General features: G+C 38.0%; 1 protein-coding gene across 1 annotated transcript; it reads right to left on the minus strand.

Annotated features, from left to right (window-relative positions):
* Nucleotides 1-2975: 2975 nt before the first annotated feature.
* On the minus strand, nucleotides 2976-20820 carry LOC119775944 (protein FAM171A2). Its single transcript, XM_038274103.1, has 8 exons — nucleotides 20602-20820; nucleotides 14954-15181; nucleotides 14247-14339; nucleotides 8956-9114; nucleotides 8252-8419; nucleotides 7985-8098; nucleotides 5864-5990; nucleotides 2976-5725 (listed from the first exon to the last, which is right to left on the minus strand). Exons 1-8 carry the CDS (start codon nucleotides 20687-20689, stop codon nucleotides 4243-4245), a joined length of 2460 nt encoding a protein of 819 aa, XP_038130031.1. The 5' UTR covers nucleotides 20690-20820; the 3' UTR covers nucleotides 2976-4242.
* Between the last annotated feature and the right edge of the window lie 774 nt (nucleotides 20821-21594).

A 21594-nucleotide genomic window follows, 5' to 3' on the forward strand; every position in this document is an offset into this window, starting at 1 on the left:
ATAATTTTGCTTAAGGACATTCTTCAATGAAGACCGTCAGTTTCTCCATTAAATAGTTTTTTTTTCAGCATGAATGACTTAATGTTAAAATGACATGAATACAATCATTATTTGATATAGATCGAATTGATGTCAAAAGATTGATCTCAAGTTGATCTACGTTTTTTTAATAAATTATGATAACAGTTTTTTATATCAGTATTTGACGTCACATTGATGTTTATTTGACATCTTTTCCCCACAGGATTTGGATATAACATATCTTGCAAATTGATCCAGCAACACCCACACAAAATCACGCCTCTATTCCCATGCTTCATAGTTAAGATGTTAGTCATAGAGCTGCAAGGTCACCTATTTTCTTCTAAAAAAGAATTATGGGTGATCATTTTATTCTTAGATTTGTAAGGCCCTGTTTCAAAGGTTAATATTTTACAAACACGTATTTATAAACTCTACTTTATATTTATTTGCTACTTTTTGGAGTAATAAAAGTTAATATCTCTACAATGTAATTTGCTGTTGTTTATGATTAAAATAAAAAGGTTTGTTACTAAATAGGACCTGTCTCTATGCTGAACATTTGCATGGAGCTACTTGATGTTAATGGAAGTTTTATTTCAGATTTGTCTCTTTACAATATCTTGGCTTATTTCATGTAAGTCCTACTTTTCATGTCATATTCTGAAAAGTTAATTCTAAGGATATCCTTCATCTCCTTTTTTTCAATTAATAGAAAGTCATTTGTTAAAAAATATCCAAGTTTTGTAACTGTAATAAATACATTTTAAAATAGCATCCAGAACACATGCAGACTGTGGGAACAAATTTATTTGTATCTTGTCTAATATACAGAAAGGATTCATTTTACAGTTTACGAACAACTGACCAGGTTTATGAAGCAAATGATTTAGTGCACAGGATGACGGCCTTTAGTTCAGACGTCTTCACCCTCATATGCACTGGTAAAATCCAACAAACTGAACTGCACATGTGTTTCTGAGATACGACTTCACTAAACCAGCTAAAAAAAAATGTGTAAAAGAATTTTATGCAAAGAAAGTCACAAGTTCACACTCTTCAAAAGAAATCCATAATTCTTCCTTATACCATTTTTTTTAAACATGTACCAAAAAGGACAACATAAGTTTATTAGGAGCATTTTATTGTGGTTAATCCTTAGAATTAAGTCACATCCTAAGTTTGTGCTGACACGTATAAACAGCAAACGGTTGGGGAAAAAACTGCAGCATGACTCTCCCAACATTTCCATTATTCCAGTCCATAAACTCTGCAGGAAAAAAAAACACAAAACTTATTTTGCTTCGGTTTACATTTGCTGATGAATCATAGGCAGTGATGATAGCAACAGTGGGTGCATGTTGGTCAGTATGTTATTCTTGTAAACATTTATGACCGGAAGTAAGTTTCATTACAGCAAAGATTGGAGAAACGGCGTTTTGTTAAGTGGGGTTGTGTGGAGTAGGTAGATGCAGTAAGCATGTTGTGGTAGAAAGCATTCCAACCAAATTAAATTTTGGTAATCAGGGAAATGTTCAATGGAGGAGTGGAAATATTTTCTACTTCATGTCAAAATTAGTTACGGTATCTAGAACATTGTGCGTCAAGCATAATGGGCCTTACGGAGCTGTCCTCAGTAGTTTGAGAGTTAGCTGAGTTTACTTTAGCTTCACACAGTTATCAGAGCTAGACCTCCTGAGTTGCTGTTTACTTGCCCATATTTAGCCTTTATCTTAAGCCTGAGTAGTTTATTACCCAGAAGGGTAAGGTTATTTTTACTCTGAGCTCCTTTAGTCATCTACCTAGCAGGAACTAGCTATTACCTGACACACTTAAATGTGGTCATTAGTAGGGGAGTGCAAAATAATCGTGATGATGATGCATCGTGATTCTAATTTTCGTGATCTACTGCATCGATTCTTGATGTCAAGAATCGATTATTAATTTAAAAAAATTAATAAATAAAATTGCATGAATGGTTGGCGAACATCAGCCAAAAACAAGTGTAATACAACTTCCAGTACAGTAGATGTCACTGCAAATGTGTTGACGCACGCTGCCTTGTGTCACAAGCATTTCCGGCCGCGGGATACTGTGCCGAGTCATTCAAAAACAAAACATGGAGGAGAAAATATTGCAATGCATCGCAATAATTCAAGTATCGTGATGCATCGTGATAGAATCACATCGTGGCCTGTGAATCGTGATTCGAATCGAATCGTGACTTCAATACCCACCCCTAGTCATTAGCTAGGTGACTGGCTAGACAATAGCCTCACTGTATTTAAGTCTCTTTTAATTGAGGAAGCTATGAGCTTGACTTTTAAAATCCATTAGGTATTATCTGATTGGGTTTTAGCCTAAGTTATGATTAGCATGATTTTTACTAACAGTTGGGCAAACTTATATTACTTTTAGCATTATTTGCATTTAGCTATATCATGATAAGCTGAGTCCTCATTGGCTTGCCCTTAGCAAAAAGACGTTTATTCAAGTATACTAAAAGTGCACTAATTTCATACTTAAAATCAGGCAGTGCACTTGGAGTTTACTTATTCTAAACTGTATTTCATATACTATTGTTTACTAAAGTATACTTTAAGTATACTTTAGTAAACTTAAAAATGTCCCAATTTAGTTCGATTACTTTAGTAATAATTCAAGTACACTAAAAGTACATTGTTCGGTATACTTTCTAAACTCATACTTAAGTATTCTCAATAGAATTTACTTAAAGTATACCACTTTTTGCTAAGGGTGATAGCAATTAGCTGTTAGCTTTAGAAACGAAAGCTTAGCTTTTTTTCTGTTTTAAATCCTCTGATATTACAACCAAATTTGCCTGTTGTGCTTTCAGTGTACCGTACTTCCAAAGTCTCCCACACAATGCCCCCCAAAACAAAAGCTGTCTCATTAGGGAGAAAAGCTCTGTCTTTCTTCACACAACGGAGTCGTTTGACAACATAATTCTGTAATTCTGTGTCAACTGTCCTGTAAATATTTTCCAAAAGGATTTCAATAAAAACACCCTAATCTACCTATCACATGCACATTTTATACACATAAAGTCTCATAGAATTCGTCATTAAATTTACAAGTTTGGTGAAAAACAGGATCATTACAAGAAGTTAGGTATTCAAGGAAAGAGTAACCCCAAGAAAAGCTGTCAGATTTGGCAGGCGTTCCTCCCAGTGTCACATGTTGTTACCTCAATACAGTGTGCTTATTAGTGCCTGCTTTTTAAAAACCATGCCTATCACCCGATCCTATGTGAAAGAAGGCACTTACAGGAGATAAGTGGTACAGGCCCAGTTTACAAACCACTGTGTGGATCTCAGCAGTGACTCTTCAAGTAAATTAGTGGTTTTTCTGAGTTGCAGATATCTTGTGGCAATTAGGAAGGAGCTACACAGGAGCCTAAAAAACAGTAGGGGGCTTTTAGTGCCTTCTGTTAATTCATACATTCATATGCATGCAATCTTCCTATATAACAAGTGGTCACTCAAATTTTTGAGGGTCTATTTACACAAAAAGGTTCTGCTGGCCAAACAAATTTCAACAAGAAAGGCAGACATTTTGGCAAAATTGTACAGTACATCACTGTGATAAGTCAGTGACTTCAAGATTATGCTTAAAATTTTAAATCAGTGCGATTTAAAAAGAAAAAATCACAATACATTAACACAGTACAGTGGGAAGAATAAATGTTAACTTTCTGAAAGGAGAAAAGTAAAACAAATACATTATATTTTCACAGGTGCTTTAGAAAAAACATGGGACACTGTTTCCTTCATTAAATTATCGTTCTAATCGCTATTTAAAAAAAGAATGATCTTTTTCTGAAATTTAGAACCAATATAAGGGATTCAATTCAGCTACATACAAATAAATCCCATAAAACAAGCAATTTGTGTGGTTACGTTTGGTAAATAACTATTCAGTTATCAAAGTTTAAGTGCTCTATTCATGTATTTCACTCTGCAAAATGGCTATTTCCACAGTCAGTGTAATGATGGCTCAGATGATGTTCAGTGATGTTACAGGATGCACATTAACTGGACAGAAGTGACAGAAACTGGAGGGGACAACTGATATGATTATCAGAAAGGTTAAACAACTACCAGTGAAGCAGTGGTTGTGCTTGTTGGTAGCTTTCTGAAGAAATTATTCTCTCGACCTTTATGTTTATCAAATATCCAGTGCTCCCTAAGTATTGAAAGCTCACTTCCTGGGGTGGAAGACCATTAGAGGTCTGTCTTCTATCTTCTGCCAGGGGCTCTTCTTGTTCTCATCTTTGTCATCAGGATCATCCTCCGGGCTCGTCATGGAGTCGCGACGATTCTCACTGTTGCTGCTGCGACTGCTGTTCCCTCGGCTACGACCTCTTCTCGGGATGGTGGATCCACGTGACGACGATCCTTCATCCAGAAGAGGAGTGAGGGAGTTTTCTTCAGGTGACACCGGGCGTCCCTCGCTGCTGCTCGGCTCGCTGTGATCAGGGTAGGCAAGTTTGGAGTAATTCTTTCCACCGCCGCCGCTGCTGCTGATGCCGTGACCCTTCCGTCCTCCTGTCCCCCAGCGCTCATCCTTCCCCTTACGATTGCCAGACAATTTTCTCTCTTGAGACTCAAGAGGCGGCTCAAGGTTCACATCGCGTTGAGTGCTACTGGAGCCACCTCCGAATCCGCCGCCACTGAGATCATTGCTGACGTCGATGTAGGAGTGACGGACGTGAGCGTTAGCGCGTCCATCTAGGGAAATAAACCATGCGCGTGGGTGCTGTTTGACACCCAACTCCAAGAGCTTCTTCTCCGTCAGAGCCTGCAGTTCTCCATTCATCTGGGCCATGGTGGAGTCATTGAAGAGCACAGGGATGGTCACAGCTCCGCCGGAGGAGTCAGAGGCCCAGCTAGGTTCCTCAGAGTCGTCACCCTGAGATCCGCCTTGCTGCTGGCCTTGTTTCTGGGAGTGGTGGTGGTGGTGCTGCTGGCCACTTCCTATTGGTGTCCCATCTTTGTCTTGGTCTTTCTGGTCCTTCCCATCCTTACCAGAGAACTCTGAAGGTAGGCGCATGTAGTGTGCTGGGATGACCAGTGTTGGCACCATACTCCTGTACATGTTCTCTTTCATCTGGTCAATGGAGCTGCAGAAGATGATCTGACCAGGCTGGGTGTTTAGGGAGGTGGGTCTGGCAAGGTTGTCTGCTGCCGTTGCTGAATATTCTGGAGGTTTGTCGGACTGACTTGGCACGTATCCCTGGAAACGAGGTGGGGATGGAGGATCGGAGGAGTATCCTCGATTGTCGTTGGCGTTATGATGTCTGTGATACTCAGACTCCTTACTCTCCTTGGGGCTGTAGCTTCGGTTGTAGTCTTCATGCAGTAGAGGGTTATCAAGGTTGTTGGTCTCGGTTGCACGTGTGACCTTCATGGGGAAGCTCTCTCCCCTTTGGGAACCTGAGGTGTTTTTCCCTTTTGCATGTCGAAGCATGTGAGCAGGAACATGCTTAGTCAGGTCTTCTCTTGAACTCTGGTAGTCTCGAGATGGAGACAAATCAGATTTGTCGTTGGAGGGGCCCGACTCCACATGGCCTCCACAAATCAGATTCAGACGTGAGGTCGATGTTCCCTGGTCTCTCTTAGCTCCATTTAGATTTGATGTGTGGGGTTTGCCCTGATGTCGGCGAGGCTTCAAACATTTTCGTCTGTAAAATAAACATCAGAAATCAGGCCTCAGGGAGAAATTTCTTTAGGTACAACATGTTTCACTATTTGCTTTGCATTTATTTTTTTTATCGGCAAATAAGAATAATAACTGAAACTTGAGCGGAAGCTTGCTATACCTGCAGTAGTAGAGCAGCACACAGAGTAGGATGAGCACCAGCAGAGCCAAAGAAGCCAGAATGGACAGCAGGAAAAGGGTGTGGTAGGTGGTGATATCCCTCAAACCTGGATGAGAAAGACCGAAACCTGCAAAAATAGTATTAACAGTTAATCTTACAAAGACGAATCCATTAAATTCCATCAACCTTACAAAATCTTTGAGGTCTACACAAAAAAGTCAATGATGCTGTTGGAATAAACCATCTAGAAAGCACATAATATATCAAATTAAGCTTTTTAAAGATTGACATTGTTTCCATAACTTTGCAGAGCACTATAGGTAGGTCAGAACTGCCATTTTTAAGCCTTACTTTTAAGTGTGATTGAGTAGTTCACTCTACCACACAGTTACAAGGTCGTCTTATCTAGCAGCTCTTAAAAATGCTGTATCTTGAGGATAAGGATGTGGATCAAAGTTTTCATTTGGCATATTTGACAGGATTGCTACTCATTGAATTATAATATTGTTACATGTGCAGCCAAAAGATTTTTCTGTTGTTGCTAAAAGAATTCGGGTTGCATTTTCATCAGTTCTGCACCAGTGATGCGCAAGTGGCTAAACTTGGAATCTGATCTTCAGAAGGTTTGCTTGTCTTAAAACAAGTGCAAACATTTTTCTATGGACACAGCAGATCTTAAAAAAAGTAATTTACTTTTATAGTCCAGCAAACAGAATGTTCAAATCTTGCTTGCATGTATGGATAAATCAATATGCAGATCATATTCTACTGGCCAGACTGTGCCAATTCATGGGCAAAGGATATGCTAATGTAAACATTTATCACTTAAAAGGTAATTCTTCCCACCTTAAACAGAGCTGCAGCTGCATTGTAAACTGACATGCAAAAATATCTGCAGTCATTGTTGTCACAATGGAGGCATTGGTACGATGCCAGACAATTGAGGGAGATTCTGTGTGCATGTAAATCATATTTGGACCACCAAAAATAATAGAATAATATTAATAAAGAAAAAAATCATCTAAGCAGGTGGGCACAAATCAATACTGCTGGAGGACAGAATTATTTTCTACAGTTAAACTGAATCCAAAAAATAAAACAGAGCATTTTAACGTTTATAAAACATGCAGGAGGGATGGGGTGAAAAGTGCACAAGAAGCACTATAAATACAATATATCTTCTTCCACTTATTCCATCAGGGTCACAGTGGGGCTGGCGCTGATCTCCAGCAGTCTATGGTTGAAAGGCAGGGTACAACCTGGACTGGTCGTTAGTCCATCAAAGGGCTACATGGCCACACATGTTTTGCACACACAGAGATTCAGAACTAAGGGCAATTAGAGAGAAGCCAATTAACCTAACAGTCAAGTTTTTAGACTATGGAGGGAAGGCAAAGTACCCAGAGAGATCCCAACTTGCACAGGGAGAACATGTAAACTCTATGCAGAAAGACCCTGGGCTGGGAATCAAACCCAGAACATTCTTGATGCAAGGCAGCAGTGCTACAAACTGTGCCACTGTGCAACCTTGCAATAAGATATAATTTTTTTAATGGTTTTGAACCTCATCCTTCTTTTACACCACTCTCAAACTGCCTGTGGAACATGTAATCTGCTCATTTTAATGGGCAAAACCAAACCCGTCTGCACTTCTTTACATTTGTAGATCACCCACATAACGGCAATTTTATGCATGATTGCATGTACAATTTAGCCCCTCTTATTTAGAATCTTTGAAGATCAGGCCCTTAGTGTGTAAGAGCTTAGAAGCTAATGCCAAGAACACTATGTGGTACCCTGGCTTATCTGGTGATCAAGCTGTTCATGCTGCAGGGCCATATTTTGCAGGGCAACATGGGATTTTTTGCTTTCCATTTTACCATGTAAACAAGATGCAGACACACAGTAGTGTGGTAGTGTTGTTAATTTGAAAACTTTCAAAAAACAAAACTAAGACAAAGGATTTACTTTTAACATCAATGTGCATCATGAGAACTGAGGAAAATGCTGCAAAATCCATGAAGGACAAATTTCCATCTGAGATCTGCAGCCCAACAACTTCCAAGACTCTAAAATCTGTATTTTTGGAACAGTTAGGTCATGTTGGAACCAAGTAAGTACCTGAAGATGAAGGAAAGGCGGCTAACCAATATCCCATCTGAGGAACCACAGCGTTCCAAACAAACTGCGTTCCGTCCTTTTGTATGTAGCCGGTACCGTTTCGAACCCACAATCCTACAGGATTAACACAATGTCATCATCATTTCATCAAAATCTGTCATCAAAATCTTAGCAGATATATATATATATTGATTCTGTGGTTTCTTTTTAGGAGATTAACATAACTATGTTCTTTTTCAGCATCTTTTATTTTTAGGTCTACCTTACCTGTCTTAGGCTGATACAGCCATGTAGGGACACTTGTGGCCATCCTGTTTCGGGTGTCAGACGGTAGCGGTACAGAGATGTGGATCGGATCAGAGACCGGGATCGTGCCGCCATCTTTATCAAACAGCTGAATGCTGATAACCGCCAGAGCTGTCAAGTCTGTCCATCCTGTCTCCGCCCCATGGAGAGAAAATATCAGCAATATTAGCATAAACTGTACTTTATGCTGGATGAATTTATGTGAAAAAAGGCCAACAATCCGACGTTTTTCTTTCAAACTTGACACATAGACTAAAACACGACTCTCTGGCAAGTTACACAGAATCTGCAGTAATGCATACAGCTGATCTTGTATTGTAAGGATTTTATAAATTAGAAGACAATGATGAACAATTGTTTCACTGTTCAGCAATTGTAGAACATTACTTATCACTTATAAGATCAAATTAAATGACAAACCTAATCATTGTTTTAAGATTCAGAGAAACAAATAAAATGAAAACCATATTGAAAAAAACAGACTTCACATTTTCCATTAAACAAAAAATGACTGGCAAGCAGGTTTTATTTCCTTTCATGAACATAAGAAAGAGGTCAAGATGACACTTTAACTTTTGCTAATTATTTTCTTGAAATATCACTGCCTGTTCATTCCTTTGAAAATACCAGAACCAGCCTCCAAAACCAAATACACAGGGACTAACCTGAGCTGTTGGTCTCCTGGCCCAACAGGAACGGGAACCCACCGATCTCATACTGACTTCTGGCTGTGGTCAGAGCTGCAGACAGCGCCGTGTAGTTGGAGCTGGGAGGCAGCTGAATGGACTTCCTCTGCAGCTGAACCAGCGGCTGGTTACGAGCTCCTAAAAGCAAATTAACCAAGTTCAACATCTAAAATCATGAACCAATGTTACTCTTTAGGGGTTGTAAAATTAAGATAAAAAAGGTAGATTTGAAGCTAAAACATTATATCAGATTTCTTTGTCAATTACCATCTGTAAAACGTCCTTATATGCATTCAATACTGTCTATAATTATCTTGGGCTACACTTATAGCGGCATCATCGCTTTGCCGCCTTTATAAATCCACTCTAAGTGCGCTTCCATAACAAATGTGTGCAAAACTAGGTTGATATTTCATTCATATCGAAATTGCAAGAAACAAGTTTTGCAATTGTTTTGTTTTTCAATCAAATGTTTACAATTCAAATTGCATGTGAATACGAAACCACATGGCAACAGCAGATGTAAAGAAATGAGATGTATCCACATTTCAGCTACTCCTCTAGTGAGCGCCATCATCCACCATCTACCTCCAGTCTTCGTCTTTATATGGCCATGTCACACCTTGCCGATTTAGACAGCTTATGCCTGACGTCCCAGAATCTTCTAAAACGCAGGGATACGGTGAACTTTCTATGTATTTTTTCAATTTTGGGGGTGTATACATAGAATATTCATAACGAGTCTGGAATTCTGTTCAATGACAGCCGAACTTATGCATAACACACAGCAGCGCAATGCCCATGAAGTGATGCACAAGCATCATTACATTGGCATTACGAAGAATCAGATAAAGCTGCTCCCCTCAGGTGCACCCGCCTGCATAAAAAGATGTCTTTGATTGCAGTATTAAAGGAATAGTACACCCAAAACATGATTAGCCTCCATTTTCTACTCACCCCCATGCTGAACAACACTCTGGAGTACTTTTTTGATATCTCAAATGCATCTGGAGATCTGGGAGGCTTCTTGCTGTCTGCTGACATTCAAATAATGGAGGTCTACTGTGCCCGAGACAGAAAGGTCCATAAAAGTCCACAAAAACGTGTCAATATTCCTCCATACTGCTCGTCCAATGTATTCCAAGTGTCCTGAGTGGGTAGCATCCAGAATTTACTCGAAACGAAGTCATTTAGAATGTTTTTAGAGCATAAACAGTAGTGTATAGGATTTCCTGAAAGCGCGTTCACGAGTCTACGGAAACCGCGGCAGACCAAGCCAGATGAAAGTGCGCATTCAGCTCGGCAAAGAACTCATGCTCTTCCTCAACACTGAAGTCCTCAAACATTTTTCTTTCGTTGTTTCTTTCTTTGCACAGGTAAACAGCACATTTCTTCTTCTACGCTTGCATTATCGGCAGAGCAGACGCTGAATGCGCACTTTCATCTGGTTTGGTCTGCCGGCTTCCGTAGCGTCCTGAACGCGCTGGCGCGCGCATTCAGGAAATCCTATGCACTACTGTTTATGCTCTAAAAACATTCTAAATGACTTCGTTTCGAGTAAATTCTGGATGCTACCCACTCAGGACACTTGGAATACATTGGACGAGCAGTATGGAGGAATATTGACATGTTTTTTGTGGACTTTTATGGACCTTTCTGCCTCGGGCGCCATAGACATCCATTATTTGAATGTCAGCAGACAGCAAGAAGCCTCCCAGATCTCCAGGTGCATTTGAGATATCAAAAAAGTACTCCAGAGTGTTGTTCAGCATGGGGGTGAGTAGAAAATGAAGGCTAATCATGTTTTGGGTGTACTATTCCTTTAACCTAGCTGCTGCTTACGGCCCACCCAAAAAAAAAAGAATAAAAAGAAAAAGAAAGAAAGAAGGTTTGCAGTTGTAGCAGATTCAGCATCATGCCTGCTAGTTTGTTGGTCATGTCCATGGGGCATGAACGCAGGAAGGATCCATCACACTCCATCACACTCACCTTCTCATTCACCCTAAGATGCGGATGCAATCTGGAGAAGAACTGCCGGTTTCCTTCTGTGAACCCCCCTTTATACCAAAATGCTGCCAATATGCCATTAAACAGTAGCTGTAAGTTAGAAACTCGTTCAGCGGTCGTCTGGAACACATCAAATATGTTGATACGTGTTGGAAGTTCTTGATAAGTTAAGCATAAGTTATGCACACATACTCATAGGTTTTGGATAAGCTAGACACCAGGACTTATGAGTAACTTACACTTAACGTATATCAACGATCAGATAACTTTCCTGTAACTTATGGCCCACATATGAGCATACGCTGGCATACATACTTGCAGTATGTCAATGTGCTTCAGCGTACTCATAACTTAAACAAAATGTACCCATAATTTATTGAACATGTAGCAGTGTTTTTCCCAGATTTTTCGTACGTAATGTATACGCTGGTCTAAATCGTCAAGGTGTGACAGGAGCTTTATGAGGCAGTAGGTCCAGTTGCAGATCACATGACTTGTGTGATGCCAAATAATGTATTGCAATTGCAATTGTGCAAAATATAACAATTTCAATATGACCAAAAACCACCCCATTAAAGTGTAGAAACTTTTTACTGAAAATAGTTTTTTTTAACTACTGTATTTCCGTTTACTAAAATATTTTTTTTGTAATTACAGTGTGTGCAATTTGATGATTAATGGAAACGCAACTAATGAGATGTTTTCAAATTATCTGCAAATGTGCTGAAGACTGGACCTAGATCATCTGATAACATCAATGTTCAAGCCAAGGGTGTAACTTTGTGATTAAACAAAAAAAATGGTGGAGACGCTCTAAGGGTGGTGGCTGTTAGACCTACAGCTACTCAACCCGAATGCTTTCAAAGGGTTTATACTTTCCAAAAATGAGCTCAAACATATACTCATTGAATGCTTTCCTATTATTGATAACAGAAGAGTAATAAAATGTATAGTTATAGACAGATGCCTGCCTTTAGTGCATTATTTATAAAGGGCTCAAAAACGTTAATGTATAAAAAAATGACAAATAACAGCCGATGCCGATGCTAACATTGATATATCATGCATCCCTAGTATGGACACAACCTTAATTCCATCCATCCATTCAGCACGGCTTCCCTTTAAGCTGCATCAGTGATTATCCTACTTCACAAGCAGCAAAATCAAATTTAGAAATGTGTCCCATATGTCATTGACAGCCAAAGTCTATTTATCGAACCTTATATTTCAAAAATATAATCATTTATACACTGATTTTTATTATTTGTGCTTTAAGAGGTTTCTATATTTTAATTTTAAGTCTGTGTCCTGTGAGTCTGACTGTCTCTGGGTTGCTGGCACAGCTATTTCTGAGTCTTGCTGAACTACAAAATACATAAAGATATGTTGAATTTTATTATAGCATTGCGTATTTTTTTCTTGTAAACTTGGAGATATATTTGATTGCATGTTGCATATCCCAGTAAATCTGTTTCACCTTTAAATCAGCAGCTCTCCCTAACTGTGTCTCTGCTCTGCTTAAAAACAGATTTGTGAACCTGTCTACCAATATAATGATGCAAGAGAAAATCATTTACAAGATATCTGGAAGCTCTGCAGTCTTATTCTCTGTTCAATAAGAAAACAACAGATATGTGTTAATTTTAATTTGTAACTCTGACTAATGGACCTTTGAGAAGCCCAGTTTTTTAAACTTATATAAAGGTACACTTGCCATTTTTAGCTGAAAAAGCTCCGTATGTGTAATGAACGGATTTTTCTGTGGCATCTCTAATTTTTTTAACCAACCGGTCTCCTGAAATTCACTTGAACATCTATCGAAGTAGCTGCCGGATATAATTCACTGAGTGCTGCTGTGTCTCTCCTCCTCCATGTAGCTACTCTGTACGCAGCAAATAGCAACCCTAAATAATATTATGTCCCAAAGCGACAGATCCGATGATATTTCACCGGGAGGTAGGACTCGAGAGCTGCGGGAGAGAGGAAAAAAACACAGACTCAAAATGCTCTGGACACAGACAGCTGCACCTAACCCCAGTTACTGTTGGCTGAAGTAAAACAGCGGAAAGGGGGAAGAAAGCGGAAATTATTGTTGGGGACTGTCCCCTCCATGCCATTGGGTGGGACACGTCAACACCAGTCCTTCAGAAAATGACGCCAGTGGTTCAAGCCTTGCCACAAATTCTATTTACAGTATCTGGGATTAGACTTTAAAAAGACCACTGTGGAATGTGTTTAGGATGAAAAGGGTTTGTTCTGGTTTCATCTGATTGGAGCATTTGTCTCCATTTTTTGTGTTATACCATGCATGGCCTCTTGTGGCTTTCATTGATGCCTTTTATCTTGCATTTTTCCATAAAGGCCAAATTTGAAGAATACATGAATATTTGTCCAGTCAACATTATCCACCTGGGTTTTTTTGCATGATTAATTCCCCTCCTGTGAAGTTGGACGGGTGTGTCTCAGTAGGTTACAGTGGTGCTGTGGTCTTTTCTGCTTACTGATCTTGAATTGAATTGTGTTCTGTGGGATATTTAAACACTGGGATATTTGTTTTATTAACTTAAACCTGTTTAAAACGTTCCTTCTGGTCTGTCTCTTGTTTCCCTTGGTCTTATTCATGTTCTTATTTCGTTTATGTTTTCCTTCAAACCTTTGAGGCCCTCACAGAATTACTGAAACCTTCGTTTGAGTAGAAATAAAACTAAAACCTTTAAAGTTTAGCCAAATTTATGTCATCTGAGATGTTTTTTAAGCTGTTTTCGTGAGCCTTAACTTGGTTAAAACTTAACTTCCTGAACAACTCTGGATATTGATTAACAAGCTTGATTTGCTGTTAAAAGTGATTTTTGTGTTACAGCTTTTTTTCTTTTAATTTACTTTGAATATATACAACCCACCTGTGTAATCTGACTGACTCTCTACTATTGCATTGATTTTTGTATATTGATGTACAAAGCAAAAAAAAAGGCAAAAATAAACTCGAATTTAAACCCAGCCAAGATTACAACCATGCATTCTCACACTTTTTAAGGTTTTTAATACAGGAAACATTTACGTTAAGCTGATCTAACCCATAAAACCCCAGATAAATACATACATTTTTGTAGCTGTGACGAGACAAAAGACAAATAAAAAAAACTTTTATGGCTTTTATTTCAAGCACATGCACAATTAAAGTGAATCACTCAATAACAAATTTGGTTATTTGGAAAAAAGAACAATCTAAACCTGCATTCAGTACAAATTTACTCTATTCTCACCTGGTGATCCAGACAAGACCTGCAGGACGTCATCGTACAGGATGAGGGTTCCTGGCCTCTCTACAAGAAGGTACAGGCTAACTGAGGCATACACTGAGAAAAGAACAGACATCCAGTTTGGAAAGAAACAGATTTAGAAAGAGAAAGAAAGACAACAGACAATATTTCAATTTAAATAACTTCATAAATCTCCACAAACGAGGAAAGCAAGACTCTAATACCTAAAGCTCTCATGTGTTTTATTAAATTTGAATCATTTTAAAGGAAAATTTTTCTGATAATGATAGAATCCTATATAATGATGATCTGAAGCCATGTGACATAATTATTATTTATAATAATACATTTATAATCATTTAAAATTATGTCAGACCTGGTGATGAGACATCAATTCTGCAGTGCTCTTACGTGCTATTTGGACAGCACCATCACCAGCAAACTGATTTATTTTTTAGATTTTCAGGTTATACATGAAGATAAATACCATCTGAATATTTCCAACAAAGCTGCTGTGGCTGTGACGAACTATTTTAACCCAGGATTGCACATTTCCTGCCTCCCTGCATTAGTGTCTGATGGTTTATTCTTGTGCAAAGACACATATTTAAATTGACTCTATGTGACAGACGTGCAATATTTTCAAATAATATCAAGGCTTTCGTGTGTAAAACTAAAAGTGAAGGATGGTGAAAGTGCAGTCGACCTACAGGGGATCCGACTGGAGTGCCAGGGCACCGAGTTGGTGACATAATCTTGTTTGGAGGCTGCGATGATGACCCACGTGCTGACTTTGTACAGGAAGCTGACCCTCACCACGCCATCTCTTCCGGCGTGGCTGGACGCCAACAGCGTCTGATTCCCGTGGACTTCTACCTGAGCATCTGCTAACGGCGAGAGGTCGCTGTTGTCAAAAACCTGGACTTTTATTTGCACCTCTGCAAGAAGAGAAAGAAAGGTAATGAGTGATTAAAAAAATAAAAGTCTGATTAAAGTTATTCTGTAAATAAAGCCTGGTTTACAAAGATGCAATGTCTTAAAAATAATTGAAATAAAGCAGATCCACAAAAGGGTATAACATTTTCTGTAGTGTTATTAATCTTTATTGCCGACTGGTAATCCATTTTTAATGATGATTCTACCATAATTGATAATCACTACATTGACAGGAAATAAAAACATATATCCTTATGAAAACATAAAAATTTACACAAATGACAACTATTGAAAACATACTAAGAAAATGGGTGTCTTTTGTTATTTTTCCTTAATTGGTATCGTTAAAACATTTGGAAATGTTTGTGGCTTTTTTGTTTTGCTTGATTTCAGCAAATATGTTTTTAGTTGTAAAAGGGATAGAGCTGCATAAGTCTTTAAAATGCCTAAACCCTTTTTAGTCTGTCCTTTACTAGAAGCTGCATGCAGTAATCTGCATTGAGACATGTTTGTAAAATAACCCACTATGAAAAGGATTTCAAAGGACAATTATGTTGTGACTTCAGAGGCCAAATATACTGTGTTTAGAATTCAAAAAGCAATAAGCATCATCTTATTTTTATGTCACCTAAAATACAATAAAGGTTATGGGTCAGTTGGGAACTAACAGTTTTTAAGCTAACAGTCGTTAAAGTACCTAAAGAACACAGAAATGTTGGATGCAGGAATTTGATCTTCAACCATAGGGTTGTAGGTTTAAACCCTGGCTCTGGCTTTCAATGCTGTGTCCTTGGGCAAGGCATCTCACCTGCATTGCCTGTTGTCAGAGGGCATGGTGGCGCATTTGCACAGCAGCCTTGCTTGCCATTGAGCCCCAGGGCAGCTGTTCCTACTATGTAGCTTGCCACCATCAGTGTGCATGAATGGGTGAGTGACTAAATGTTGTGTAAAGTGCACTGCTCAAGTCTCTAGACTTTAAAAAGTGATATATAAGTACAGGCCATTTACCATCCGTCACACAGAGGGGGCCAAAAAGCCAAAATATTAAAAATCTTTGCTGATAAAGTGACTGAAAAGTAACGTAAGAGCTTCTGTTTTAATTAGACACAAAATATCTTTGAATAATGATGAAAAAAAATAAAGTTGTAATAAAAGAATAAATACCTTTATTTATCTACTTCTTATTTTTGATCAAGCTATTGATTTAGCTAAGTTTATTTCATGTGCAGCACTTCTATTTATAAAGCACAATTAGAACAAACTGTAATGTAATGGACACATTTTAACATGACAATCAATGAGAATCATCTGTTTGTATATTTAGAAATAGATGGGGATAAGGTAATTGAGTTAGTTAAAATTAAATTATTGAAACCCTAAAAGAAATCTTGGTAATCTACATTTTTTATGCTTTATATTCACACTGGATGTTTCAAAACCCATGGAAAAACTAAATCCTATTTTAATTGTATTTGAAAAAAAAATAAAATAATCCAAGTTAGTCCAAAATTCATACTTTCATGGTCAGATTTTTTAGAGGAGAAAATCCTGCTGCCTTCACCTCCAGTAGAGATGGATCATCACAGACGCACCCTCTACAAATCTCATCATGTTATCAACATTTAGTTCCTCATCCTGCCTCTTGGACAGCATGGATATGGGTCACGCTGTTACTATGGATACACTCCAACTCTCCCAAAGCTGCCTTGTTGTGCTTCTTCCCTCAGCTGAGTTCCTGTGTAGTGAGAAGCTGCGGTCATCTGAAACCGTTCAGCACAAAAAGAACCCAACACCAGCGGTTGTTCTAATATGTATAAGACTTTTAGCAGCATATATATGTGTGTTGTAGCTGTGCCTCTATGTTCATTGAGCATGCCTACATGTTGTCACACATTAGAATAATTGGAACTATAAAGCCCTCTTTGTGTATGTGTTTGAAGAGGATTTCCTCAGTCTGGACTCCACACTTGAAAAACTGGCTTGAAGCAGCTCCATTGATAGAAACACTGAGTCATAGTGTCACACAGTGGGAATTATTCCTCTGAAAGTGTTAAAGCAACTACTCAGAGCAATATAAATCATTGAACTTGGATAAGAAATGCTCTTTTAACATAAAATCAATTCTGCAGTTGACAAATTTAATTAGCCTTTATAAGAATTTTGCTGTTTTATATTTTGCTATGACCATAAATCAAACTATCTTGTTTATTTTTTGACCTTACAATACTTTAGTCAACAGTCTGCGGGCAGTTTTAATTTTTCAGGGAAAAGTAACTACACCTGCTGAAATAGACAATTGGGGGATTGTGTTGGAAAAACTCCACCCTCGTATGTTCACCTGCTCAATATTGTATAAAAATTCTCTTTATGCTGATGTTTCTTTAACATTGTAATCACCTGTTTGGCATTCAAACAATTTGTGCGAATGTGTGGATAAATGGTTAACAGTGGTGAATTAGTGTTCCTGTAACAATTAAAAAAATGGCCTTTATTTGAAACACAATTAATACACATTTGTAATTCCTGATTATTACTTATACTTTTTGCTTATGTAATGCAGTGTAGCACACTGGGCCACTGGGAGGAATTTCAAAAGTAGCCCTAAAAACTCTATATCAAACTTCTGTATTTAAATAAAACATTAGAGTAAAATGTACACTATTTTTGAAACTGTATTAAAAAATGATATCATATTTTATGACTTAGAAACTGTGAGAAAAAAAAAAAAAAAAAGCTGACAAAACTACATAATAAAATGTAGAAACTTGTTGTCCAATACTGAAAGTGGCATACAAGTATCATATTATTCATATAGACGATATTACACAAAACCTAATTTTAAAATGAACTATGTTTTACTGTTATTTCATTATCAAAATCAAAGTGACATTTTGATTACTATGTTCCTTAGCAGTAGCTTTGGCAAGGCGAGGCAAACCTTCCTGTCCCTGAAAAACAAGCAGTCATCACCTTCCTATGTAGGACAGTGATTTCCTGCCCCCTCAAGGAAACATCTAACCTTATTGCGTTGTGTCTTCCTAAAAACACGCCCACTTTCCCCAATCTGTGAAAAGAGATTAGGCAGAGTGCGATTATTCTGCTCAAAGTGGGGACAAAGTGGATCTTTTTCACATTTTATAACGCCTGGAAATTCTCAAGTTCTCCTTTTAGATGTCTGAATCATAAGCAGCTGTATCATACTGTTTTAGTTTCAAGCCTCAAGCACCCAAGGTGAATAAGTCATGGTAAGTATGGAAAGAGTTGCATGAAGTTAGTTTGCTGCAACAGTTTAACAGATAATAAAGAAAAAATTGCATTTTGTCCAATAACTTTAGTATTTAAAAATGTACTTAGGGTATAAATAGTCTAACAACTAAAGCAAAATATAGCTGTTAACAAATAACGTTAGTTTATCATGACTTATTTTTGTTTCATTACCTTTTTTTTTGTTTCATCAACAACTTATTCGTGTTTTATCCCACCCATATTCTTGTTTTATCCCCAACTTATTCTTTTTTAATCCCCAACTTTTTTTTAATTCACCAACTTATTGTTGTTTTGTCACCAAATCATTCTTGTTTTATCACAAATTTATTCTTGTTTTAGCACCAATTTATTGCTGTTTTATCACCAACTTATTCTTTTTTTAATATTTTTTTTAATCACCAACTTATTTTTGTTGTATCACCAACTTATTGTTGTTTTATCACCAAATTATTCTTGATTTATCACAAATTCATTCTTGTTTTTGCACCAACTTTTTCTTTGTTTATGAACAACTTATTTTTGATCTATCACCAACTTATTTCTGTTTTATCACCAACTTATTCTTTGTTTATCACCAATTTATTCTTGTTTCATCACCAACTTATTCTTTGTTTATCACTAACTTATTCTTGATTTTTATCAAAAACTTATTTTTGTTTATCACCAACTTATTCTTGTTTTATCCCCAACTTATTTTTGTTTTATCACCAAATTATTCTTGATTTATCACCAACTTATTTTGTTTATCAGCAACTTATTTTTGTTTTATCACCAACTTATTCTTGTTTTATCACAAACGTATTCTTTGTTTATCACCAACTTATTCTCATTTTATCACCAACTTTCTTGTATTGGCTGGTGCTTCTCATGCAACAAATTGGTCAGATTGTTTTTTATGTTGGAAGCAATGGAAAAATTCTAAGACCCTTATTTCAGTCAGTTAACATGCAGTGCTCAGCCACAGGTGGTGCCACAAGAAAACTCCATTCACAGCAGCCCTTTCTCTGGCGTCTGATACAAACACTTCCAGTATTGAACCCACAACTCTTTAAAATCATAGTTTCTCAAAACCAAGTACAAACCCATGCAGTCTTGATAGTTATTAATATCTTAAAATCACATAAATTAAGAATATATGAAAAAAAAAGCTACTGCCTTTCAAACCCCATAGGTTGATGCTCTGCATAAAAACAATGCATTTGGTCAATTGGATAGACCGTGAATGCCCTGTATGTCAACATTTGATGTATTCTATCATGAGTGGATGATACTACTAACTACAATTGATAGTGTGCCCCGAGCTTTATAAGTAGTATTACAAATGCATATTTTACTGATATGCATTTGTAAAATGCACAAACAAATTTTACATCGTTGACTTTGAAAGCAGTTAAATGAAATACACACATACACAAACAAACACATATAATGTATACATTATGTGTGCGTGTCCTTATGTAAACATGGCTTTAGTAAGTTTTGCATTAATCTGAAAGCCAAAATAAATGTAAACAACACAGATACTTAATCTAAAAGAGTGTGGCCTATGTGTGGGTAGTTGCATTCCTGCAGGAGTCTGTGACCATCCATGCATCTCAAAACAGCTCCAGGCATGCATTATACACAGTAATTACATAATGTCCTTCAAAATGCACAGCAGCATAAACACAACACAGGAGATTCTTAATCATTTCATGCATTTTGTTAATTACAAATCAGGGTAGGAATTTTCTTTGTAGGAAAGCAGTTTTATTTTATTTTTCTGAGAGAGAAAGAGAAAGATGTTTGGCTTGATGATCTAAACAATTCCAGCTCCTCAGCCTCTCCTGATCACCCTGACATCACTGTGCACAGCAACAATGAGCAGCAGACAGGCCTCCTGTGGAGGAGCAGCTCTCCCAGGCCTGTGCTCCAATCTCACATTTAGACAGTGGTTTCAGCCCAATGACTCCAGCTGGTTTTCCGTCATTCCACCCCATGTTTATCCAAGAACATTTCAGGACACGCACTGATTACCTGAGGCAACGTGAAGTCTGGGGTCGCACCGCTGCAGATATCTACAAGGTTTTTGGGTTTTTTGTCGACAAAAGCCATAAAACGAGCAACCACTCCCATCTCATTGTGCTGCATCCCCCCCCCTGCCCGCAGAGCTTACCAAATGATCCCTGATCCGGCAGAGATTTGGCCAGCGCTTCCCAAACCGACAGGAAGAGCAGCAAACAGGAGATGCGGTGGGGTGGCATCTTTACAGCTACATCTCTCTTTCCCACATCGGCGGCCGTGTTTCCATGTTTCACTGCCTGCCTGCCTTTGACTTTGCTGAGATGCTGCCGCCTTTGTGGGCTTCGCCTTGTTTTTATTGTCTGAGCAGAGAGAAATGTTTCCCTCTGCTGGTCAGTGGTGGAATAGCAGCACACATCCAAGACTTGTCTGGAAATGAGTTTCAGGTTCATCTCATTGATTTACAATATAATCAAAATTGTTTATTTATTAGTGCAACGTGCAGCATCTATATCTGCCCAGTTAAATGTCCAAGATGTATGGATAAATGGAAATGTATATACAAAAGAAAAAACATAGGGGTTAGTTTAGGGGTCTTCAACGTTTTCCAGGCAAAGGACCCACAAACTGATGGCGAGATGGAGCGGGGACCCCTAATTTAATATATATTGTATAAAATTGCGTTATATCAAACTGGTCCTATAGTCAATCTATTACAGATGGACTAATGTAACGAAAGTAATTTTTTCCTGGGAATATTAAAGTATTTCTGATTCTGATTCCTGGGTTGATGGGACAGGTGTTGTGAATGAAACGGTGCCCAGCTTGAAAGAGATCCTGTGTGTTGCTGAATGTCTGCATTGATGACTGAAAGACATCTTCTGCCTCCATTTATCTGTTTACTACAGTGTGTTGAGTTCATGTTAATGTGGATTTAAAGACATTTCCGTTAGTGGAAAAAATTGCAGAGGGGAATATAAAAAAAGTCTAATCAACCAAAACTTTCTAGACCCCCATGCAGAACCTCCATTGACCCCCTAGGGGTCGCGGACCCCATGTTGAAGACCTCCGGGCTAGTGAAAAAAAAAAGTTTTAATATAAAACTGTCATCAAGATGAAGACTTGAGACTTGGCAGTTGTCCAGCCT

This window comes from Cyprinodon tularosa, unplaced genomic scaffold (genome assembly GCF_016077235.1).
Source record: "Cyprinodon tularosa strain WSP-4 unplaced genomic scaffold, ASM1607723v1 ctg90, whole genome shotgun sequence".
NCBI classification, from domain to species: domain Eukaryota; kingdom Metazoa; phylum Chordata; class Actinopteri; order Cyprinodontiformes; family Cyprinodontidae; genus Cyprinodon; species Cyprinodon tularosa.